The sequence below is a fragment of the Syngnathus leptorhynchus genome, chromosome 8 (assembly GCF_054491065.1).
Source record: "Syngnathus leptorhynchus isolate UIUO chromosome 8, UIUO_Slep, whole genome shotgun sequence".
Taxonomy (NCBI): Eukaryota; Metazoa; Chordata; class Actinopteri; order Syngnathiformes; family Syngnathidae; genus Syngnathus; species Syngnathus leptorhynchus.
This window is the reverse complement of record NC_141202.1, coordinates 11,095,095-11,117,828: the sequence shown is the minus strand read 5'-3', so window position 1 is coordinate 11,117,828 and position 22,734 is coordinate 11,095,095. Positions and strand designations below refer to the sequence as shown.

The 22,734-nt window shown below is 44.7% G+C and overlaps 1 protein-coding gene across 1 annotated transcript; it reads right to left on the bottom strand.

The window, feature by feature from the left end:
- Positions 1-527: 527 nt before the first annotated feature.
- ephb6 (eph receptor B6) lies at positions 528-16,275 on the bottom strand. The gene is made up of 18 exons (XM_085917842.1): positions 16,213-16,275; positions 12,881-13,153; positions 10,525-10,694; positions 10,160-10,455; positions 4,992-5,147; positions 4,322-4,596; positions 4,154-4,235; positions 3,721-3,845; positions 3,479-3,641; positions 3,269-3,383; positions 3,141-3,196; positions 2,794-2,910; positions 2,470-2,717; positions 2,189-2,407; positions 1,963-2,112; positions 1,663-1,847; positions 1,440-1,598; positions 528-1,350 (listed from the first exon to the last, which is right to left on the bottom strand). The coding sequence occupies exons 1-18, from the start codon at positions 16,273-16,275 to the stop codon at positions 1,245-1,247; spliced, it is 2,958 nt and encodes a 985-aa protein (XP_085773968.1). The 3' UTR covers positions 528-1,244.
- Positions 16,276-22,734: the final 6,459 nt, after the last annotated feature.

The following is a 22,734-nucleotide window of genomic DNA, read 5'->3' as shown; positions in this document are numbered from 1 at the left end:
GGAAACAAAAACAAATCCTCTACTGTCATGTCTGCTATTCATTTGCCACGAGTAATGAGGGGCGAAACAATCCAATTATTGATAATGATTCTGATGTCGGTATTGATATTGATCGATGTCAACGTCATGAGATCGATACTTGAGTTTCTTTTACTCTCCTGTATGAACTGCTAACATAAACCTTGATGCAATACATTTACATCACAGAATTAGGTTATCAAAATGAAAAAAAATGACCAGGCTTCTTTTTAAATGTCCACGTATACATATTTACGTCTTTTTGGCCTGCATATACATGAAGCAGATGTATATGCAGGCCAAAAAGTGATCTGAATAATAAAAATGAGAAAATAGAGAATCAAAACAATCTATGTGGATACACATTTCGATGGACGTTTTGATTTTTCAATGTTTGTTCAAATCCACACATGAGGGAGTACTGTTAAAAAAAAATGACAGTCATATATGTTAAATAAAATCTTTTCATTTATTTTACAAATGTTTCACAATTGCGGTGAACACTCACTCATACATGTAAACACAGCTATTTACGTGTAAGCTGACACACGCACGCGCACACACGCGGTCATTCCCTTCAAGTGTGAGTCCGATCCAATTCGATCACAAGAGCTCTCGGTGTTTTGCAGTCCAAAGAAAAACAAAGTGAAGCGTGAGAATTCTCTACAGTACGAAACCTCGTGGGGTGCTGTTTACACCAAAAAATTTCATTTTGCCACAGAAAGTGAGAATAAAAGTGTTACGAACGTGGTTGCAGTCCGACCACGGATATGTCCTGGGGAAAACATGGCTTTCGGGGTGACTAAAATCTTTTTTTTTCCCCCTCCTCAAGTTTAAAGCAACTACGCAGAAGAACCTTGAAAGGCAGCAACACTTTCCAGCCTTTGGTGAAATAAAGTCGAACGCGCAAAAAATACTTTGATTATTGTCTTGTCGCAATTCTTTGCTCAGGGCAACCTCCGCTGATAGATTATCAAAATAAAAATGTCAAATAATAGCGACAACGTTCTGAATGTGGACGAGGGGGGGCGAAAAGGAGACGCGAAGGAGAGGAAGACAATCCAGTCTGATTTCGTCTGAAACGAGATATCGTCTTCCTCTTGGCCGGACTTCATTTCCCATAGTGCACTTCTTCGCTCCTTTCAGTCCCCGGACGAGACTTTGAATGTCGTGTCGAGAGTCAGTGGAAGTACATGCTGGTTTCCTTCAGGTTTTGGGCCTTGCACTTAAACCTCCACCTGACCTTGAGTCAGATGGGCCTTGAGTTGTTGGGCAGCGTTGAAGATCTTCCTCTGGTGACCCAGCAGGTTCACGCCAAGGTTCTGGATGTCTCTGATGGGAGACAGCACAAGAGTCAGGAGAGTTGGAGGTAAAGGTTGACGAAACCCCGCACCCCCCTGCGGGATTTTGGCTGAACTCACTCCACGGTGAGGCGGCTGACTCTGTCCAACGTGTCCAAATGCGCCCGAGCGAACTCGTCTTGATATCGCTCCATCCTCAGCGCCCGTAGCCAATCGCTGACTGTGGACACTGATGAGAAGTCTGTGGGGGTGGGGCTTAGCAGCGGCTGCGAGCAGCTTCTACAGATGCAAGATAAAACAAATCAAAGCCCCTCTGTGTGGAGACTCTGAACGTGGGTCTTACCGTGTTATGTCCGTCTTGAGGGACACGGGATTCCTAATGAGGCGGTCCATGGAGGACAGGATGGACTCGAAGCTCGGCCTGTCCTCTCGCTCGGCCTGCCAGCATTGAAGCATCAGCGAGTGGAGAGCTGAGGGGCAGCCGGTGGGGGCGGGGAGGCGGAACTGCTCCGCTACGGCCTTCATCACCTGTGGACATGTCGAAAATTGACAAAAGGACTCACATAGACCCCCGAGCAAAAGTAAATCTCAAAACCATTCATCTCCCATAAAAGTAAAGACTAAAAAGCTCCTTGGTACCCACTTCTTGATTACTCATGTCCCAGTAAGGCCGCTCTCCGTACGACATGACTTCCCACATGAGGATGCCGAAGCTCCAGACGTCACTGGCCGAGCTGAACTTGCGATGCTGAAAGGCTTCCGGAGCCGTCCACCTCACAGGGATCTTGCTCCCCTGACGCAGGACAACGGGAGCTGCTCAAGTACTCCACATTTCACTTAGAGGGAAGTTCCGATCCCTTGGTACGCACCAGCGAGGCCGTGTATGTCGGTATGTTGTGGTCCAGGCCCCTCATGAGTCGGGATAGGCCGAAGTCAGACACTTTGCACACCAGGTTGGAGTTGACCAGCACGTTTCTGGCCGCCAGGTCCCTGTGGACAAAGTTCCTCTCCGACAGGTAACGCATCCCAGCGCCGACACCTCGGAGCATCCCCACCAGCTGGAGGACGCTAAATTGACCCTCGTTCTCCTATAGAGGGCGACAAAAAGTTAATAAAGGTCAAACATACGTTCTCTGTTTGATCGTCTCACCCTGAGGAAGGAATCCAGGGGTCCGTTCTCCATGAACTCTGTGATTATCCTTGCCGAGGGAACACGGGTAATCACGCCCTCTAACTTGAGCACGTTGGGGTGGTCAAACTGTCCCAAGACCCCCGCCTCACTCAGGAACATGCCCTTCTCTCTGTCAGACGCACCCAAGCGCAAAGTTTTGACGGCGACCAGCAACTCCCGGCGGCCCGGCGGACGGTAGCGGCCTCTGGACACCTCCCCGAACTGGGCTGCATAGGAGAAGAAGCATTGCTCATCATCACCGTCAAACAATCACTGGCCCATTCTGAGAGAAATGAGACTTACCCGCACCAATCACCTCCTCGATCTTCAGGTGAGTGGACTCAATCTCTCGGGCGAATTCTTTGACGGCCTCGGCAGGGTCCTCGTAAGTGGAGGGGTCCACGTAATATTTCACACCACCTGGAGAAACAGATTGATTCTAAGTCACCACTAGAGGGAGCATGCACATGCACGTAAATCACATAGTACTAACGAAAGGTTACTTTAGAACGACAGCCGGGAATTTTTTAAAAATAAATTTCTGTTATTCTTAGGATTTAAAACTTCTGTCTCGTGTTTGACGAAAACATATGTCAACTGCAGTCAAAGGGGTAAAAAGAAACTTGAAAAAAAAAAGTGCATCCTCCCACCTCTGTTACTGATGTACCTCTGGAGCCTGTCGCTGTATGGACTTGCCCTTCTTTTACTGATGCACAAAAGCAAACACGTTAATTGCACGATATGCGTTTGGTCTTGTTACGTTGGTCCACCGACTCACCTGCGAAAGACCACCACCACCACAATGGCCGCCACCACCAGCAGAAATGCCGCCCCTCCCATCACTGAGCCAACTAGCAGAGGAAGCTGATTTTGGACCTGCTGTGAATGTTCTTCTGTGGAAGAGAAGATGGAAATAATAATAATAATAATAATAATATAATGATGAATAGATACCATGTTAGCCTCCAGGACTCATTTTGGGCCTTACCAAGAGGCAATGTGGTGAAGTAGACGGTGTTGCTATAAGGACCGAAGCCGCGCTCGTTACGAGCTCGGATCTGGAAGGCGTAGATGGAGCCCGCGATGAGCGAGCCTACGGTTAGAGTGTTGGTCTCGCTGTACACGCTGACCGCGCTGTCCACGTCCGAGGCCTGTCAAAGCCACCACGGAGTTAATCGTAAAACATCTGCTGATTCTTGGGATTAGCCCCGCCTACCCCGGTACGCACACCTTATCAAAGTATCTGAGCTGGTACTCCAGAATGTCGCCGTTGGGTCTGTCAGGCTGCGGCCATGACAGGGTGATGGAATCCGGGGCCCGGCTCAGCTGGTGCATCATGGGAACTGTACTGGGAACTGTGGGATACAATCATTGGCAAATTCAAAGGTGTCATTTCAATTTGTTTGCCAACATGCAACATAATCTCCCTTCCTCATTCATTTCAGCCTTTTAGTCATCCCACAGAGACTATAATGGGATCTGACTGAATACTGTAACCTCAAGCAACCTTCCTGCCTGGACAGCGAGAGCGGAAAGAGGAGGAGGAAGAGGAGGAGTGCAGCGGGGGCGCTCTTCATGCCAGTACCAAACACAAATACATTAACATCAAAAGCTGGGCTTCACTTTCATCTCCTCGTTTTTCATCACGTCCGTCCCAACTCACCTGACTGGCTCGTGGTAAAATTTATGCTTGAGTAACGAGCCGGGAACGGGCTCAGAGCCGACACTTCATTCATGGCTTGCACCTGGCACAGCGAGAACAACACATACCTCCTTTGAGTATCTAAGCAGGATGTCAACCCCGACCCAGGCTGTAAACCTGATAACTCACCTGTATGAGGTAGGTGACTCTGGTGAGCAGGTTGTTGAGGGTCACGCTGGTTTGCTTGAGGTTGGTCTGGAGGGGGCTGAAGGTGACACCTTCCCCGCACCAGGAGCACGACGCCGGGTTGGTGATGGTGGGCGAGGGGCAGATGCGACACACCACTCCGTACCAGACTTCACTGCGGCCTCCCATATCCACCGGGGGGCGCCACCTTAAAGACACCCCGCCGCCGTCGCCGCTCTCGTACTCCCACGACAAGGACACTGGAGCCGAGGGAGGAGCTGCGTCGAGAGTAAAAGTGAGTTTGGATCAATAAAACATGCGAGCATGGACATTTAAGGAATGTTGGAAAACATGCACTCAATTGTCCATATTGTAGTGTTTGGATGTGTGTTCGACTAGTTATTTTTGTTGCAGCCCCGCGTCATGGCTAAAGTCGACCCAGATGGGCCCCAGTTTACCCAAATGAGAACAAACGCTGTCAAAAAAAGAAGATGGATTTACGACTGACCCGCGTATGTGTTGACAAATGTGAAGTGAGGAGACCAAACGTCTCAATTAAAGATCTGTAAGAACGAGCAGATGATGGATGTGGCATCTCGCTGCGGCGTGAGCAAGATAAACGAGCGTGGGACTCCCTCGGAGCGTGACCGACAAAAGCGCACAAAAGGCTCACTTGTGCAGGCCGACGAGTTGGCGTCGCCAGCCGCCCGGTAGAAGCCGCTGCGACATTCGCACACACTGGAGCCCTCGTGGCTTGTTCTGCTGTTGGGGGGGCACACCGAGCAGGGAGCGGAACCCGAGGCCGGCTTGAAGTAGCCCACTGAGCAGCCTGCGGGACGACACAAAACAATAGTCTTTCAGTTAATCAATAATAACAATAATATATATATCCATCCATCCATCCATTCATCTTCTTCCGCTTATCCGGACTCCCATACTTTCCTCTCCCCAGCCAATTCATCCAGCTCATCCCGGGGGATCCCAAGGCGTTCCCAGGCCAGCCGAGAGACATAGTCTCTCCAGCGCGTCCTGGGTCGTCCCCGGGGTCTCCTACGAGTGGGACATGCCCAGAACACCTCCCCAGGGAGGCGTCCAGGAGACATCCTAATGAGATGCCCGAGCCACCTCATCTGGCTCCTCTCAACGTGGAGCAACAATAATATAATAAATAATTACAACTGTCAATGTTTAAAAAAAAAGAAGAAAAAAAAGACCGTTCACATGACATTGTTTTAAAAAAATTTAATTTCACCGTTTCAAAATATATGCCTACCACTGATTTTTTTAATATTTCCTGGAACATTTTAAATATTTTTTTTGGTGAATAATGTGAAAAAAATAATGACATTAACTACATACTAACAATATAATAATAATAATAATAATAATAATAATAATAATAATAATAAATAACTAATAATTATTACTATATTACATTGCATTTTCCCTCCTCTCCTCCCCAGGAGGAAACACGGGCTGTTTGGTATTTTCCCTCACAGACAAATGCAACCACAGCAAAAATGATTTTGGGGCCGAGCATCCAATTCTTGTGAATTAGTGGTGAAAGGCGAGGCCTGTTATTAGCAGTAAGTTGTGTTCTGCTGCTGAAAGGCTAAAACGGTGGCCGGCGTCTTGCCAGGCCACCGGCCGCCGCGCAAGAGCCGCACATGTTGTGCTGGCCGCCATGTTGTTTTGCTGAGGGTAGAGGCGACCTATTTGAACGAAAGCACCACATTTGGAGGAACATCGCTAATCCTTCTTAGCTCGGGCTCCAATTTGGACGCTTGGAAAGGGAAACGCTTGAATCAATATTAAGGCGGAACTCCCACAAGCTGTTATTATTGAAAACACATGAAGGAAAAGATTGACTAAAAAAATAAAGTGATAAAATGAATGGAATTTGTCTGCTAGTATAAAACTGTCGGCTAATATATTTGACTGCTTCCAAATGTGTAGCGTGCGTCAAGCGCTAACGTCACACGTGTGTCGACCCAACGCCGAGGTCGAGGCTAAACGCGCCCGTCGCCGCGCTCGCGGCCTCGTTTGTCCCGAGCTGCCGCTGCAAGACGATTGAGTGTTGATGAGTTGCCATGCCTGCAAAGGCCATACTTATTTCAGCACCCGATGGGAGGAACAATCAAAAACAAACCTTTATTAACTATAAAAAATAAAAATAAAACAAAAAGGGAGGGGGTGCATGAGGATTGCACCATTGTGGGCATGTGCACAGACATTCTTTGGGGTATGTGCTCAAGCGCTATGCAAAAGGAAAGGAAGAAGGAGCAGGAAGTAAAAGAAAAAGAGAGAATGACGTGATAAAAGCCTTTTGGTGTTCTTGCTTGTCAGCTGGACTAGAGCGTGGCTTTTATACAGGTGTGAAGATGGGAAAGGGCAAAACAGAGCACCCAAAGCGGCCATGGGAGTTCTTGACTTGGAGGAAGGAACGAAGATAAAAAGGAAGGAAGACAATGTTAACGGCAGCTTTCCTCCATCTTTAATGCTCCATGAGTACATTGGCCGACGTGTTGGCTTACATGTTTGACATGAAACATGAATTGGATGAAAATTATGCATTGAGTATTTGTTGAGTGCAAGACAAAGAAGCTTTCTTTATATTGTGCAATCAAGAAAAAAAATGAAGTATTTTTTTCTGTAATGATGGCTTTAGTTAATTTTCTAAATGTTAAATGTAGTTTCAGCTCATTTTTGTGGTAATTGTTTTAATTTATGAACAATTTTTTATTTGACTTTTTGTTCTCTATAATAACCTTGGTGGATTCACAAACTGGCCTGATCGGTATTACGCTCGGCGTGGTTTAAATTGCACTGAACCTTCTTGTTTCTATTTGGGAAGAGCGGGATTTAAAAAAAAAAAAAAAAGCAAGGTGCTATTCAAAGAGAGAGACATGAGGGCAGCTGGATGTGTAATTTTGTGATCTCGACATAATACTTTGCTGCTGCCTGGATCAGTGACCCACTTTTTCTTCTTGTTCTCGTTCTCTCTCTTTCGACTCCCGACATAATCTGTCGCGCACACACACACACGTACGCACGCACTCAGGCACAGATGCAAGCACACAGCATCCAATGAATCACACATTCGCTCAGCAACTGGCCGACAAATCATGTCCTTTCTTTTGTTTCCCTTTCTCTTGTGTACATGATGATGTTGGGAACGAGTAAATACGAACTAGTGAGTGAAGACGAAGAAAGAAGATGATGTCAAGGCAGCCACCCTTTCAGCTAAAATCAGCGACCTTGGACACTGCAAATGTTTTCAACAGACACGCTCCAAAATGTTCTCAATAGATTAGCTATAGCGGAAATAAAGAGGGCCGAGTCCATTTTTGCTGCAATTTTCCCTTCCTGTAGGAATACTTAGTGCACGCCGTGTTTTCCAATCTTTATCGAGCCAAGGTGCATATTTGAGATCACATCACTGCACGCTACTGCCAAACAAAAGTGAAGTATTCGTGCGGAACTCGTCTAGCGCTATATCGCTACGTCACTCCGTCACTGCTCGATTGTTTTTCCAACTTTCAGATGCTCGTCGACTACCGCAGACTGTAATAAGCGCAAGGCAGGAGGAAATCGTGCTTAAGACAAGGAATGTGGAAAATTTGGGATCATTTGAAACTGAATAACAGAAAGTACACAACTGCACATCTATGGTAAAGTAAACATGATTAGCTAATTGAATATAGTCGTTAGCTAATCTAATATAGCCTACCACGAACAAAATGCCATCCCTTCGTTCGTGTTTAGGGTGGAGGGAGGAGAGACATTTTTTTCAATCAGTTTATCAAACAGAAAAAAAAAAAAAGTAACTTGTCGACGACCTCAACTCAGGTCACGCAACAAACACGTAGCCAGCCAGTCAAGGCTACATTTTCATTGATGCATAATTGTTTTCCCCTGCTCAGTCAATCCTATTTCGCGCGAATGCCCTTCTAAGCTTCTCGTTCACCCACACGAGGCCTCACAAATGTCAAGAAGAGATTCATCAGTCGGCCAGAACCCAAACAACATCCGGCAGCCGGCCACGTGTGCGCTTTCAAACGAGAAGAGAGGAGATTCGGCACGAAAACAAGCTTCCGAATGTCACCGTGACGGTATAGCGCGGGCGGATGTTCCGCTCTACTTGCTTGTGACAAACTCTTTGATGAATAATTAAAATGGAACTTTTTCAATTGCTTTCTGCCAAAATGTCAGCTGTGTTTTTCTGGGTGCAAAATAGCAAAGCTTTGCCTTTGTGACGCTTCGTCATCACTCTTAAAGTTTCCAAGGTTGTGTCGGGGGGGGAGTACAAAACTAAATAGTCAACAATTAATAATATTATGGAAACATATGTCGATCAGCCACAAAAAAAATAGCTTTAATGGAGTTTGTTTTGTTTCGTTGTGACATTTGGAAAATAAGCGATGGAAAGCAGTCGCTTGCAAAGTGCCTCCTACCTGTTAAAAACAAGTGGCGAGCTGAAATGCAAATAAGCAGACGCACTTAACAGTGACAGAAGTACGTGTTCTTTTTTCAAGTGAGGTGTCAAAACAATTAACATTTCGCCGACGTTTGTAAAGTTTGGATCGGAGCAGCCATTGACATTTACAAATGTGCCAGAAAATAAAAGCTTGCACGTCCACGCCGTCCAAACCGTCATCTGGCAATGTTTAATTACCAGTGATGACTTAATCGCCATTTTGTCGCTCGTCCAAATACGTTCGCAACCTTGAGACCGCTCGGAAGTGCCTTTCATCAAGTTAGGACGAGAGAAAAAGCCTTGACATATTTCACAGCTGAGTTGGTGCGACTGAAACAGTCATTGTCATGAGCCTCCGGATTTTGGCAGCAAAATTCGGGAAGAACTTTGCTTGCTAGCGTACATCCGGTAAACCCAATTAGACAGACAATTAAAAAAAAAAAAAAAAACTTCCGCAGATAGATTTGAATATAATTTGCATTCCGTGTGCATACGCTTGAAAAAGACAACCATTTGTTTAAGTTGCATCTTATACTGGTCAATCAATGCCGACCACCAGCCGTTGCTTTGCCAACCCCCACTGTTTCCATCATTTGCTCACAGACGAGTGGCCTTTACGTCCTCGTGACCTAAATGTGTCACAGCCCGCTCACATGATGACTCGTCTCCCCCCCGCTGTCCTCTTCTTATATCTCGTCACTGTTCGCTCATCTCTTCATTGTCCTCCAAAACAAAACTAACAGACGTGCAAGCCCCGGATAGACGATGTCGTCATTATTTCCCAAACTACGATGGCTGTGTTACGATTTGCTGTGCTCTCTTACGAGTTGGACCATATGGACGCAGTTGCCGGCGGAATGTTTTAAATAGATGGCGAAGGATTCCGAAGCGTGTGTGTATGCTCATAACGGTGGCATGCTCTTTAGTCCAGCTTGTGCAATTTCCAGCGTGATAGCTGAATTGGACTGAATATTCACTGACTCACTTTTATACTGAGGCCAACTGAATACAAATCTTTCAAAACGGAATCAATATCCAATCCAATCAATCAAACTTGAAAGAATTGGATAACATCTGGTGGATACGTTCTGCGATTCCATACCGGTGTGCTCAATTTCTCCGATATAAAATATTTGCTCAAGCATCCCATCTTAACTTTGCTTGCATCTGAACTTTCCATCACCACGAGTTCAAGTTGTGGACCAAAATTGACAGTATCTCTATCCACTATCACAAGATGACCGCAGTCCTTTTGCTTATCTTTTATGCGACAAAACATCGCCAAAGTCATTTCTATTCCTCTCCAATCAGAGCAGGCATCATGGAGGCACTTTTAATCCTTCCACATGAAGGTGTTGGCTTACCCAAACAGGCGGATCCGTTAAGGTTGGGTTCAAAGCCCTCATCGCAGACGCAGACGCCCACGGGCACCATCCACTCGCCCTCGGCGTTGCAGTGCATGCGAGGTCCGCTGCCCCCTTGGGCCTTGCTGTGGGGGACACAGGTTCCACCCACAGGCACCAGAGCCGTGGGCTCGGCCCCGGAGGGGGTGGCCGGGTAGGACGCCAAGTAGAGGCTGGTGGCGGGACAGCGGCGGTAGAAGACCGACACTCCCATGAGGGAAACGCAGGCGCCGCTGTCCACAACGGCCAAAACAAATCTGCCGAGGGAGGTCACATGAGCCAAAGTTCTCGTATTGTGGAGCGGAGCGGGGCACACGCGTCTTTACCCGTTGCGTGTGAGCGGGGCGAAGCTGCGTGTCTTGATGTTGATGCGGCTGTAGCGGTTGGGTTGGTACTGATGTGGTGAACTGGGCTCCACCTTGGAAAAACTCTTGTCTGCTGCAATGGTATCAATCTTCACCCAGCCCTCCCTGCTATCCTTCTCGCCGCTGGAGGGCTGCGAGGACATAAGAGAATATTAATTACATCAATAGACAGCAGATGATATCAACTACTCTGTAGCATTTTTAACATAAACAAAATAAAAAGACAAAAATGGAATTGTGATATTAAAAAAAGCAAAACAGAAATAAGAACAGTTTTTTGGTTCTTTTTGTTCTGGACTTTTCTGAGATGGAGAAAATGTAAAAGGTTGTCTTTAGTTCCAATATTGACATATAGGGAGCAGCACTTTTTTTTTCCACTTGCCCGATTCATCAGCACAACCACTTAAATCTTCCAAGATGGCTGCACCCGTGAAATTAGTATTAGCATTCGCCTTTTGTACAAACGCTTCCGATTTCAGTTCAGAAATTAATGAATGACTCAGAAAGTTAAAATAAATACAATCATAAGCACGTGATATATAATCTTATATGAAATATTGACACAGTAGATGGACGCGTTAATTTTGACCACTAATACACTCAACTGTTCAATTACTCACTTGTGGACAATATATCAACTATTACCATTGCCGCCTAATGGTCTGGCATGCAAACTACAGCATTTTCATTATTTATTTTTTTGTGGGTTTATTGTCATGTCCTCAAAATATACCATGGATTTGATCTGACTAAATTTGAATGCAAGACAAAGTGAAGAACAAGGCAAATGTTGATTCGGCTCCAAGCAGGTCGCCGCAGGAATTTGCGTTCAAGCCCTCTTGTCGACTTTCAGCGCTTCCTACTCCTTCCTCATCAGACTTTGATTTGCATGTTAAAAAAGGCTTCTCATCTCTCCAAAGAACGACACACTCATCTTACAAATACCCCCCCCCCCCCTTACTGCCGAGACGTTGGGTCCCAAAATGGGCGGAAAAAGCAGAGAAAACTTCTTAGTGAACTAAATAAAACATCTTTGCAAAGGCCGCCACAGCCACTTAGGAAGCCTTTAGAGGCAATTAGTTGGATGGCGGTGATGTTTTGAGAGATGACAGCGACATATTTCCGTACCCTGTGAATCGTAGCTTATTAGCTTCACATCAATGTGATGTAAGGCGTCGTCTCCTCTCGGCAAGAACGCAAATGATGAGCATGATTAGGCAATTACTTGCTTGTACAACAAGGGTGACATTAGCGTGCGAACGGCAAATGTTGGGTGTTATCGCTATCAAGAATACACGTGTCAAGAATTATATGCAACAAAGTAGTTTATAGTGTCTTGGAATGTTTCAGTATAATTAGTTTTTATAAGTTTACGTATTAGTTTTTCAATATGAAGATGTTGACGTATGTGGAGTGCAAGGTATTGTCACTGATTGTGTTGTAAAGTAAACTACAGTATTTTCCGGACTATAAGGCGCACCTAAAAACCAAATATTTTCTCAAAAGTCGACGGTGCGTCTTATAGTCCGGTGCGCCTTATATATGGACCAAATTCCTAAATTTAAACTGGCCCGAAGCATTGTGTCATGAAATCAATCACAAGTGGCCTGCTGAAGACTATGAATCAAAAAGACTATGGATCATTATTTTGTGGTTTCAAAGTAATTTGTTGCATCTGAAGTTGAAATAAAAAAGATAAAATGGAGAATGATTTGACTTAGATTAAAAATCTGACATGATGCATTAATGGTGCGCCTTATAGTCCGGTGCGCCTTATATAAGGACAACGTTTTAAAATGGGCCATTCATTGAAGGTGTGCCTAATAGTCTGGAAAATACGGTATATATGATATACTTTTCACTGAGTCTCAACTCATCAGTACAGCACTGTTAGGATTTGTTCTTCATAAAGGATTACAAATGGATGCCTGATATGGTCTGTCCACACTTGTTCTAGCCGTCTTTGGGTTCAGACGTCAGAGCTAATTGTTATCTTGCGTGTCTATGCAATTTTGAATTGTAGGTTAGCATCCAGGTTGCGCGGGCTAGCTAAGTTCACTTGACAGCAAATATATTTGAAGGTTTTTTTTTTCACTTTTCCAAACTGCGGCTTGTTGTGACGTGAGTTGAGTAAATTGCTACCATACAGTGCTGGTATCTCAAATTGAAATTTGAAAGTCAACGTAAATCTCAACAAATTCACAAGTCAGGTCACTTGTAACTCGAGGCACCTTGAACAAAAAAATAAAATGCGGGAGATAAAAATGCCGGACATATCGTCGTGTCTGTGTACAGTATATGGAGGCCTCGGCCTGACCTCCGGCGCCCAAGTCTTCTCCAGTTCCCGCTGGCTGTCGGCCTGCTTGTAGTACAAGGTGAGCGTCTCCCGGCAGGTGGGCGACGGGTTCCGCAGGCTGGCGCAATCCCGCACCGAGAAGCGCAGGGTGACGAAGACCCGTGGGGCGTCGTGGCGATACAAGAAGGGCGTGGCCAACCAGTTGTCTTTGGTGCGCGAGTTCTGGTTGACGTTGCAAACCTCAAACGTCCGGATGAGCCTCCCGCGGTCATCCAGGATGCTCACTTCGTCCCACTGGAAGGAACACAAACATGGCGGGCTTTAAAATGCTTGTTAGAGTACATGATGACAAGACTTACAAAGCGGCCATTTTTTTTTTTTTTTTTTTTACTTCATCAATGTTTTTAGCTCACCCCAAGCTAGCTCTGACTTTGTTCTCCTGCCATTTCATTTCCATCTAAGTTCACTTGGACGCTTGCGTAACTATCGCATAACATGAACATAAACAGAGGCCAGCGGTGTCATTTTGGTGAATCTTAATACTATCAATGCCATAATGGCTTTTGAGCACTTCATTCATGGAGAAAACCCGGCGGCGCCAAAGCCGACGAGTCAAAATGCAAATACAGTCTCCGTGGTTTAGCTTCACCAATTATTCGCTGGCAGTGTGAAAAAAAAGGCTTGCGCAGCCTTCGGTCCTTTTATGTCGTAACGTTGAGGAATGATGTATTAAACATGCTCATCATTCTCCAAGCAACAATGGCAGGCCGAATGGGCGGGAACACTCTTTGTGCGACCGTGACAAAAATCGGAATCATTGCACAACATTTGGTCCAATTAAAATAATGATGACACACAGATACAAAGACTCGGCCGTGCTGTCACAATAAAAGGAATGGAATGGAATTTCAGGCAAAAGGAGAGAACTGGAGGGAAGCAACATGCAAACACTCACTGGCCATAACATTAGGTACACCTACACAGAAGAAAATCTGCATTCTACAATTGAGATATGAATATCGCGTGTGGGCAAGGAGAGCAACGCTCACACATGCACATGGAGCCATTCATCGAACAAGACAAAAAGCCAAACACACAAATAGAAAAATGCAAACACTGGCTTGGAGCTGCTGTAGGCCACAACTCACGTCCAGACGCTCACACGCAGACTCGGTGTGGAAAACACACACACCACAAAAAAAAAACGGGCTTACAGATTGTGTGTGTGTGTGCGTGTGTGTGTGTGTGTGTGTGTTCGAGGTGTGGGGGTAGATAATAAGTTACAAACGGAAAAAATAGGAACAACTCACATATATGATTTGATTTGATCTGAAATGCCGGCAAGCCTCGTAATCCCTCCGGTGACAAAAGAACAGGGCGGGGTGGCGGCTCAGAGCCCAAACCAGGACATAAAGACACACACTGACACGCACACGCATGTTTCAGTAGACATATGGACGTGATGGAATTGGGATAAAGGCGTGATAAGAATGCAAAGTGCTTTAACTGAAGTCATGAGTTGTGTCGCACGGACTCCGAGTGGGAGATCGAAAGAAGTGGTTGTATGCATGTGAAAGGAGGAAAGATTGAAAGGACGAGAAGAAGGAGAAAGAGGAAGGAGGGGGCGGGCTGTCATTTGGAGCACGGAGACACAGCAAGGACACGGAATCTCCATGTGCCCCCGAGCCTTGGAAAAAAAAGATGGCATGTGGGGAGAAATGTACGGAAAGACACACATGGACTCAAACATACAACTAATAGTACCTCGCCCCCCCTCCCGCATCTGTTTTTTTGCCTTTGGTCATCCAAACATATCTTGGTCTCACTTGCACTTGCCATCATGCAAACAAACACGACATTCGGGAAGGATGTCAGTGTTGGATAAATTCTTTGAGCATGACTCATTGAACAAAGCTGTAATGTAGGGTAAGTTTTAGAGCCAGTTTCAGGCTCGGGCTAAAATTGTTTATTTTTTTAATTTAGGTTGATTCTAATATTTAACTGATACCATTTCTGATAAATGAATAATCTGTCATTTAATAAAAAAATATATCATGAATAAAATCTCTTTTTTTAGAGCCCGAAATGCTTAAAACAACAAAGATATGAATTTGAATTAGGCCTGATATACTTAAAACAACAAAGAAATGAATCAGAGGATTACTAAGAGTACTTTTTTCACAAGGACTTTGTGCGAGAACCTCTCCTGTGATGATTTTAAAGGGATTAAGTGGAGTCGCTTTTATTGGACGGGGAGTGAGTCGACCGTGTTCACACCCACAACGGCGCCTGTCTACAAAAATACCAAAAGACAGAAAACACCAACATTTGAGTAAACATTGTGTTTAGACTTCCACTAATCATGAAAAGAATGCTCTAAGAATCGAAATTGAAAGCAGTACTTAAAAATAAACAATTAGCAGAAACAAAACACATCTTTATTTGCCTTTCCAAACTATACAAAGTGGCTAATTGAATTTTCTTGAAGTTATTGATCACTTTTCATTTACTAATGATGACATTTGATAAAAGGTATGTGTGTGTGTGTGTGTGTGTGTGTGTGTGTGTGTGTGTGTGTGTGTGTGTGTGTGTGTGTGTGTGTGTGTGTGTGTGTGTGTGTATAATTAGTAGACACAGTGAGCCAGAATCACTCACAGATGAATGAACTTTACTGACCCAGGACATGACCCTGGCACAGTCATGCAAGCAGACATGCTCACGCAGACACGCATGTAGAGAAAGACAAATCTCTGCTTTAATCACTGCAATCTCATCATGGATGAAATCACATGACAAAGAACATGTGGGGGTTGGTGGGGGGGTCTAAGACCAAAACTTTTTTTGGTCTTGTGGTGTGTCGCCAGCTTTCAACACACCTTGGAATTACACATTTACAGGCTCACTTCTGTCATGGAGGAGAAAAGCCCCGACAGCATCCGTATAATTTGCCTTTTTTTTTGTGTTGCTCTTTCCAGTTTGAAGTAGCTTGTAATCATGCAGTGACTTCCAGTAGATGAGACAACGCGCACATCTGCACTTGTAATCCCGCCATCTATTCATTTTCTGCTGCTTATCCTGCTGGAGCCTGTCTCGACTAGATTGGTGTGTGAGGCGGGGGCAACCCTGGACTGGTCGCCAGTCAATCGGAGATGAAGCTAACTTTGAAGTTATAACGGGACTGTAGCAGGGGCGTGGTGGCCAACAGGGATTTGGGGGAAATGTCTGAATTTCCCACAAAAACTTTTTTTTTTTCCATACTAGAATAAAGGGTAATTGCACATCCACTATAATAACAAATTAAAATTGTTACCATAAATATCAATATGTTAAATATTTCTGTTGTGGTTCCTTACCCCCGTGTCCGGGTAAGTGGTCCAGCCCAGCTCAGAGGTAGACTCAGTTGTGTCCAACAGCATCACTGTCACAAAAAAAAAAAAAAAACATAGAAGAAGGTTATTAGAAGGTTGACAATTGATGAAGAGATGTGTCGCGCTAAAAATAGAACTACAAATAAAAAGCAGGAAGCAGATTATCGGACTCTGGAAGAAATCCAGGTCCGGTGCACGTTGCGCTTTGATCCCCCCCACACACACACACCTACACACACGCTGTGTAATCGCAGATCTCTCTCGCTATGTGCGGATGTCAAAGACGTTCCGAGAAGATGCACGCTGGCACGAGGCTCGAACGGATTGACCCAAATAGGTGACCTCCATTGAAGGTCCAAACAGTGAACATGCTGGAAGATCGCTCATCAAATTTGCAGACAACCAATTGAAGATTTTTGGAGTTAAATGTTCACCTGATGTGAGTTTCTACTCATTGGTTTTCAAGGACTTGATAAAAGCACGATACACTTCAAGGCAGGACGCTGCATTCCGACACATGATGGCCTCCCACACAAAAATGAAGCAGCGAGCCAAGGTATTAGAAAGATGATGAAACATGTTCAAACACATTTTGAATGCACCGGCTGAACAGGAACAATATGCGGCACCAATGTATAACCCACCACAAGCAGAGGTGAAATTAGACAAAATTACACAGTGATTAATAAAAATGTATAAAAAAAAAAATCACTGTAATGAGGATGATGTCATCTTGAGGCATTTTTTTGAAACCGACTCATTTCTCTAAAGCAGTAATTCCTAACCTTTATGCGGAAAAACGAATGGGTTCTAAGATTGACTCCTGAGGAACACCGTAGAAAAAGGAAAATTGACTGTTGACTGCATATTGTGTTTTAAAAGCCTTTAAATCCAGGATGGGAAATAAAAAGACAAAGATACATAAGGAATGAAAACAATAACAACAACAAAAGAAAATATAAACAAGCTAGTAACTCTCATAGAATAATGCAAAAAAAAAAAGGGAGGGATGTCACCCAAGTGTTTGCTAAATTTGCTTTGGCCTTGAAGACAGTATGCATCTCTTTTGGTGGTTTAAAAATAAAAGGAAATAAATGCTTCCCCTCGAAAAAAGCCAGACGGGAAAAGATTGCTTTGTCACTTTTCAAGCAAAACCACCCCATTGTGTTAGTACACAAATTTTGTTGGGACGGGGGTCTACACTTAGAATCTGGCCACAGGAATTTTTCCAGCTGGCTTCCAAAGTTCCCGCTGGCCGCCGTCTGCTCCAGTCTGGCAGCGAGCACACTTAACCAAAGTTTCCTGTGCATGGTGAAGCAACAAACTTCCCGTTGGAATGTTCTTTTTAAAAATTGCATGGAGAGAGGCGCTTATTTTCTGATGGGCTGTAGTCGACGTACAGTAAGTCGTGCTTCGGAGGGGATGCGTCTTCCTCTCTGTTTTTGCATAAATAATTCTTACAGGGTCGGGGATCATACAATTTTGATCAGATTTCATGGCACACGATTGTTCACTGAGAAGGAATTTCTCATCTGTGTGTGGAGAAGATCTCTGCCTTGATGGCAGATGGCTTCGGTTCAGTCACAGGTGATGAGAAGAATGTGATGTCATTTGCGGTATCAGTAATGAAAAACATTGGCATTTTTTCTTTGCAGAGGATAAAGAATATATGCTTATGTTATATTGTTTGTGTCACTCGACTGTTCCGAAATTTTCTCCAGTTAACGTAATATGATGAGGCAATTTCTCCTACATGTTCTTTGACAGTCTCTGAGGGAAAGCCAAACTATGATTGATAATCTCATGACAAAATCATTTTGACCCCTTTGATTTAGAGTCTTCATGGAACCTAACATGCATGTTTTTGGTAAGTGGGAGGAAGCCGTGAAAGCCACGCGAGCACATGGAGACCACGCAAACTTCACACAGGAAGGTCAGAATCCAGCCGAGCATGAGTAATAACACGTTTAAAGATTTAAAAATGAATATTCCCGTCTTTCTAGTTCCCTTGTCTTGAGGGATCGTGATAGGCTACTAACTATGCGAGACAAACGTGTACATGAGCAGGTCGTCGCCAAGTGCCGCATGCGTGTCTCGTGGCGTGACATTTGCATGGTGAATAATTCACGGTGACATCCCGAGGTAAAGCGTTGAGTGCACACCTTTCAGAGAATTAAGACCTCGCGACATGGACAAAATAGTCGTGGTGGTGGGGGGGGACTTTTGCTGGCAGGGCCACTTGGCTGTAAAAGCCTCTTTATTTAACTCTGTCACACACACACACACACATACACTTACACACTGCCACAGCATCTCCGTTCTTGGTCCATCTGACAGCAGAAACACTCGGCTTTTGTTCTTGACAGCTCGAAGAAGTGCTGAGTCTGCAATCTGGACCTGAGTGCTGTTGCATTTAAAGCACAGCGCTTTACTCGCTGCTTCTTTTACCAGCTCTTCCATCATGTCTCCTTGTCTACTTTCTTAGTTTCACTTCTATTTTTACCAGTATGGGTTACCAAGTATGTTAACCCTATATTATATTTTAAATACAGGGTGTGAATACTTTTGCCACCTCGCAGTCATTTTCTTCCCATCCTGTTCGCGTGTCTATTATTCATAGAGGAGAAAAAAAAAAAAGTGACAGCAGGATCCGACTGGGTGTACATTAAAAGCCGCCGCCTGAGCGTTGACTTCGCCGCCATGGTGTTTGTCTCTCGCCGAGCGCAAGCGTGGGTGAGAACGGTGCAGCGGTGACCCGCATTAGTTCACGGGCGACCTCCTCCGCTTGGCTCACAGCTGAGCGGCCCTCCAACTCCAAATTTGCTTTCCACATTTGCCGCCACACTCTCGCGCCTGTAAAGTGTCGTGTTTGTTGTCGACGTCGCGCCTGCTTTTGGGCCACATGTTACTTTAACGCCTTACACAATCTGCCAAAGACTTTGCTTTTATTATTAACAAATGCCCTAGGTTGTATTACATCTTAAGAGCAACGCTAAGTAGAACAAAATTCACTTTGAAAGTTTATATTCCTTTCAATTATGCACACTTTTCAAACTGATAGGTCAAAAATAACCCAAATTGGGTGAAATAGTCAACCCAGAGCCAATGCTAGGTTATTTATACCCAACGCAGTAGTTTGAGGGTTTGACTCAGCCTAATTGGTCATGATTTTAACATGGGATAAAAAATAAAAGAAATAGGTTGCCAGGTTATCAATGTAGCTGTGGTTAATAAAATAAAATAAAATAACCTGTGTGTAAAATAAAATGAAATAAAATAAAATAAGCAGTGTGACCCACTAAGACATTTGGTCAACACAAACAAGACTTCAACATGAATTCCTTATCTCAGTCAAGGCTGAAAAAAATGACCAGTTAAAAGCAGTTACACCTGCACGTTGACATTTCCATGTAAGATGGCCGCTCTTGCAAGCATGCAGTCCTCCGACGGATGCTCCACCCACCCACAGACAGTCGGTCGAGGACGAAGCCTCAAGCAAACCATCATTACGCCCGACCACAGGCGGCCAGCCCAACGCCAAGACAGACAGCAGGACCGAGCAAAAGAAGGCCCGATGAACCTTAGTCCCGAAATAACCACGGCCGTGTCGTGTCAAAAATCCTGCTTGCTGCACTGTTTCAGTTACAACAGACCTGAGCAGAAGGTTTCTTTTTTTTTTTCCCGGCCTTGTGTCGACAAACTATGTCGCCTGCCCTTTCTTTTCATCATCATCATCATCATCATCATCTCGAAAAGACGGCTTATCACACCTAACGACAGGGAGGCGAGCTGCCTAATTAAGTCGCAGCTCGACTGGAGTAGAAGCGCTGGAAGGGCCTCAGGTGCATCTTCTTGCCGTCCGTCTGGTGACAAAGTCCACACGCCATCATCACAAATCCAAATCACACACAATGTTCTGTGCTCACAAGCACTGTTGCCAGCTCACCCGTGACCCGAGTAAGGACCAGCGCTACAGAAAATGATCTTATTTGCACGCCTCCAAAATAACTCAAGAAATATCATCGCAATAACATCGTTCGCACACTGAATGTGCCCAGACAGACCCGACATGCCACAGCGAGGCGGATCTTTACGGATGCCCCCCGCTATTGGGTCATTTGTGTATTACGCCGAGCTTCATTTCAACGACATCGAGTCAGTAGGCCAAGCACAAGTGCGGTGGCCTTGCTCGCCCTCTTTCATCCTCATCCAGGCCATCTGCTGCCAGCACTGATCGATGGGTGGCCACACGCTGACGTAAAAGTTACCTCTTGATATACACACACACACACAGACATGATTGAGATTTTTAAATAGATCCGAGCAGGATTTTCAAATTATTATTATATAGAATTATTTCTAAAATTAGGCTTGTGGCTATTTAGTAGTTACATATTTGTTATAACCCTAATAATATTTATTTACAGACTAATAGCAGTGGTCCTAACAATGATACCTGTGGAACACCAGTGGCGTCAGGCATCAGTTAGATTAAATAGGGTGGTTTTTTTTTTAAGAAAGGAATATAATTACAGGGTTTTGTTGCGATTTATAACAGAGAATTATCATTTTCCAAGTCAGTCATTTAAATTTTGAACAGGTGCCGATCCGAAATTATTTTTTTTTTTTTGTGAAATCGCTTTCAAGGGCACAACACACATTGACAGACAGGTACACCCCTCGCCTCCACGCACAGATGATATCTGAGTCATTAGACAACTATCAGTCCAATCTCTCAAACCTGCCCACTCTCGTCTGCCCAAGATAAAATCTCACTTAAACAATCTTGCACATTTGCCTCCATAGGGACTCAAGAATGTAGATGGGGGCAGGGGGTGTGTGTGAGTGTGCGCGTGTGTGTGTGTGTGTGTGTGTGTGTGTGTGTGTGTGTGTGTGTGTGTGTGTGTGTGTGTGTGTGTGTGTGTTGAGGGTTGCTTGGCGTGAGGGGGACATCAGAGAGTGAGGGGGAGGTAGCTTACGCAACTTATTATTCATTTGTATCTACTACCTTATCTCCATATTGTTCTGTTTGCTGGTGAACGATAAGCCCCAACATGCACCTGGCAACACACACACACACACACACACACACACACACACACATACACACACACACACACACACACACACACGCGCTGGAACAAGGTGAGTGGGTGTTACTCCTGGCAACAAATGAATTCCCATACATTGCAGTCGAAGTTCCCCAGTGAAGACTAAGTTTGAGCGAGCGCTCATCACAATCAGACCATTATGAAAAATGAAATATTCATGAGCGTGTGTAAAAAGTTACTTCTTACCTTCTTCAGCTGAATTGGGCCGCAGAACGAGACAGAGGCACAAAAAGACGCTCCACATCTCCACTACAGAGGGAATGACACTGACAGCGGGCTGGGGAGGGAGAGTGCATGAAAGAGTGAGAGATTGTGTGTGTGTTGTGTCGAGGGAGGGGGGGTACGGGTAGGAGGAGTCTGCTTCCACTATCAGGAACAGGAGGAGGATGAATGGATGAGAGAAAAGGGTATGGGGGGGGGTCGTGATATTTACAGAGAGAAAAAAAAATTGCCTATGTAAACAATGCCGTCGTCATGGAAACAAGAGAGTTAATAAGAGGTGTGAGAGTCACCTCAATGTCAGCCAGCATGTTGTGGCGTCCCTCACATGTCTGTATCATGCACACTTTTATTTGTGAAGTCACGCCTGGCCCACGCACGCCACCCACTGGTCGCCTTGAAGCATTGCAGCTTGTTGACTGGGTGCTTTTCATGCCCCAGTTCCCTGCAATGAGGAAGACTTGAGTAGACTCTTGCAAGGGAGATGTTTGGCCGCCGGCTCGACACAATTCGATGGCCCCATTCCCAGCCGGTCGGGGCCATGGGGGGCAGGGGCAACTAAATATGTGTATTTAAGTCCAAAATAGATGATTATGAAAAAAAATTGCGTGACTTTAGTGACATTTGTCTAGGGGTCAAATTGGAGTACAAACAATATTGTACGTCTTACTTTATTGCTAGCCAAACCTATAAGATTAAAAGATTTACATATAATAAATCTGATGTGTTGTTCTATTATGTTTATTAATCTACAGATAGAATTCAAATCTTTGTCATTGGAGTGAAAACATTTTTTCTCAAAAGAGGCTTCAAGCGGTTTCATATCATGTGGTTTTACGCCACTCCTAGTTGAACTTTACTTTGGAACTAATCCTAAAACAAATAATTGCTCATTAAACAACCGCATAATTTAAAAGTCTTAAAAAGACTTCATGCAAGCAATGCAAAATGACTCGTCAAGGCAGAAAAGTTGAACTCTTGCTCTTGTTGCATATTTTATCCGACTGCCTGTGCCCATTTTTTTTTTTTTTTTTAAGTTTTATTTTATTTACCATATCGGGTCGCTCCACTGAGCAGGCATTGCTGTCACACTTGCACGCAGGGCCGAAACGGAAAGGTCGCACGCATTAAAAATCCACACTGATTAAGGCACACATTCAAGTCACAGAGTCGCTAC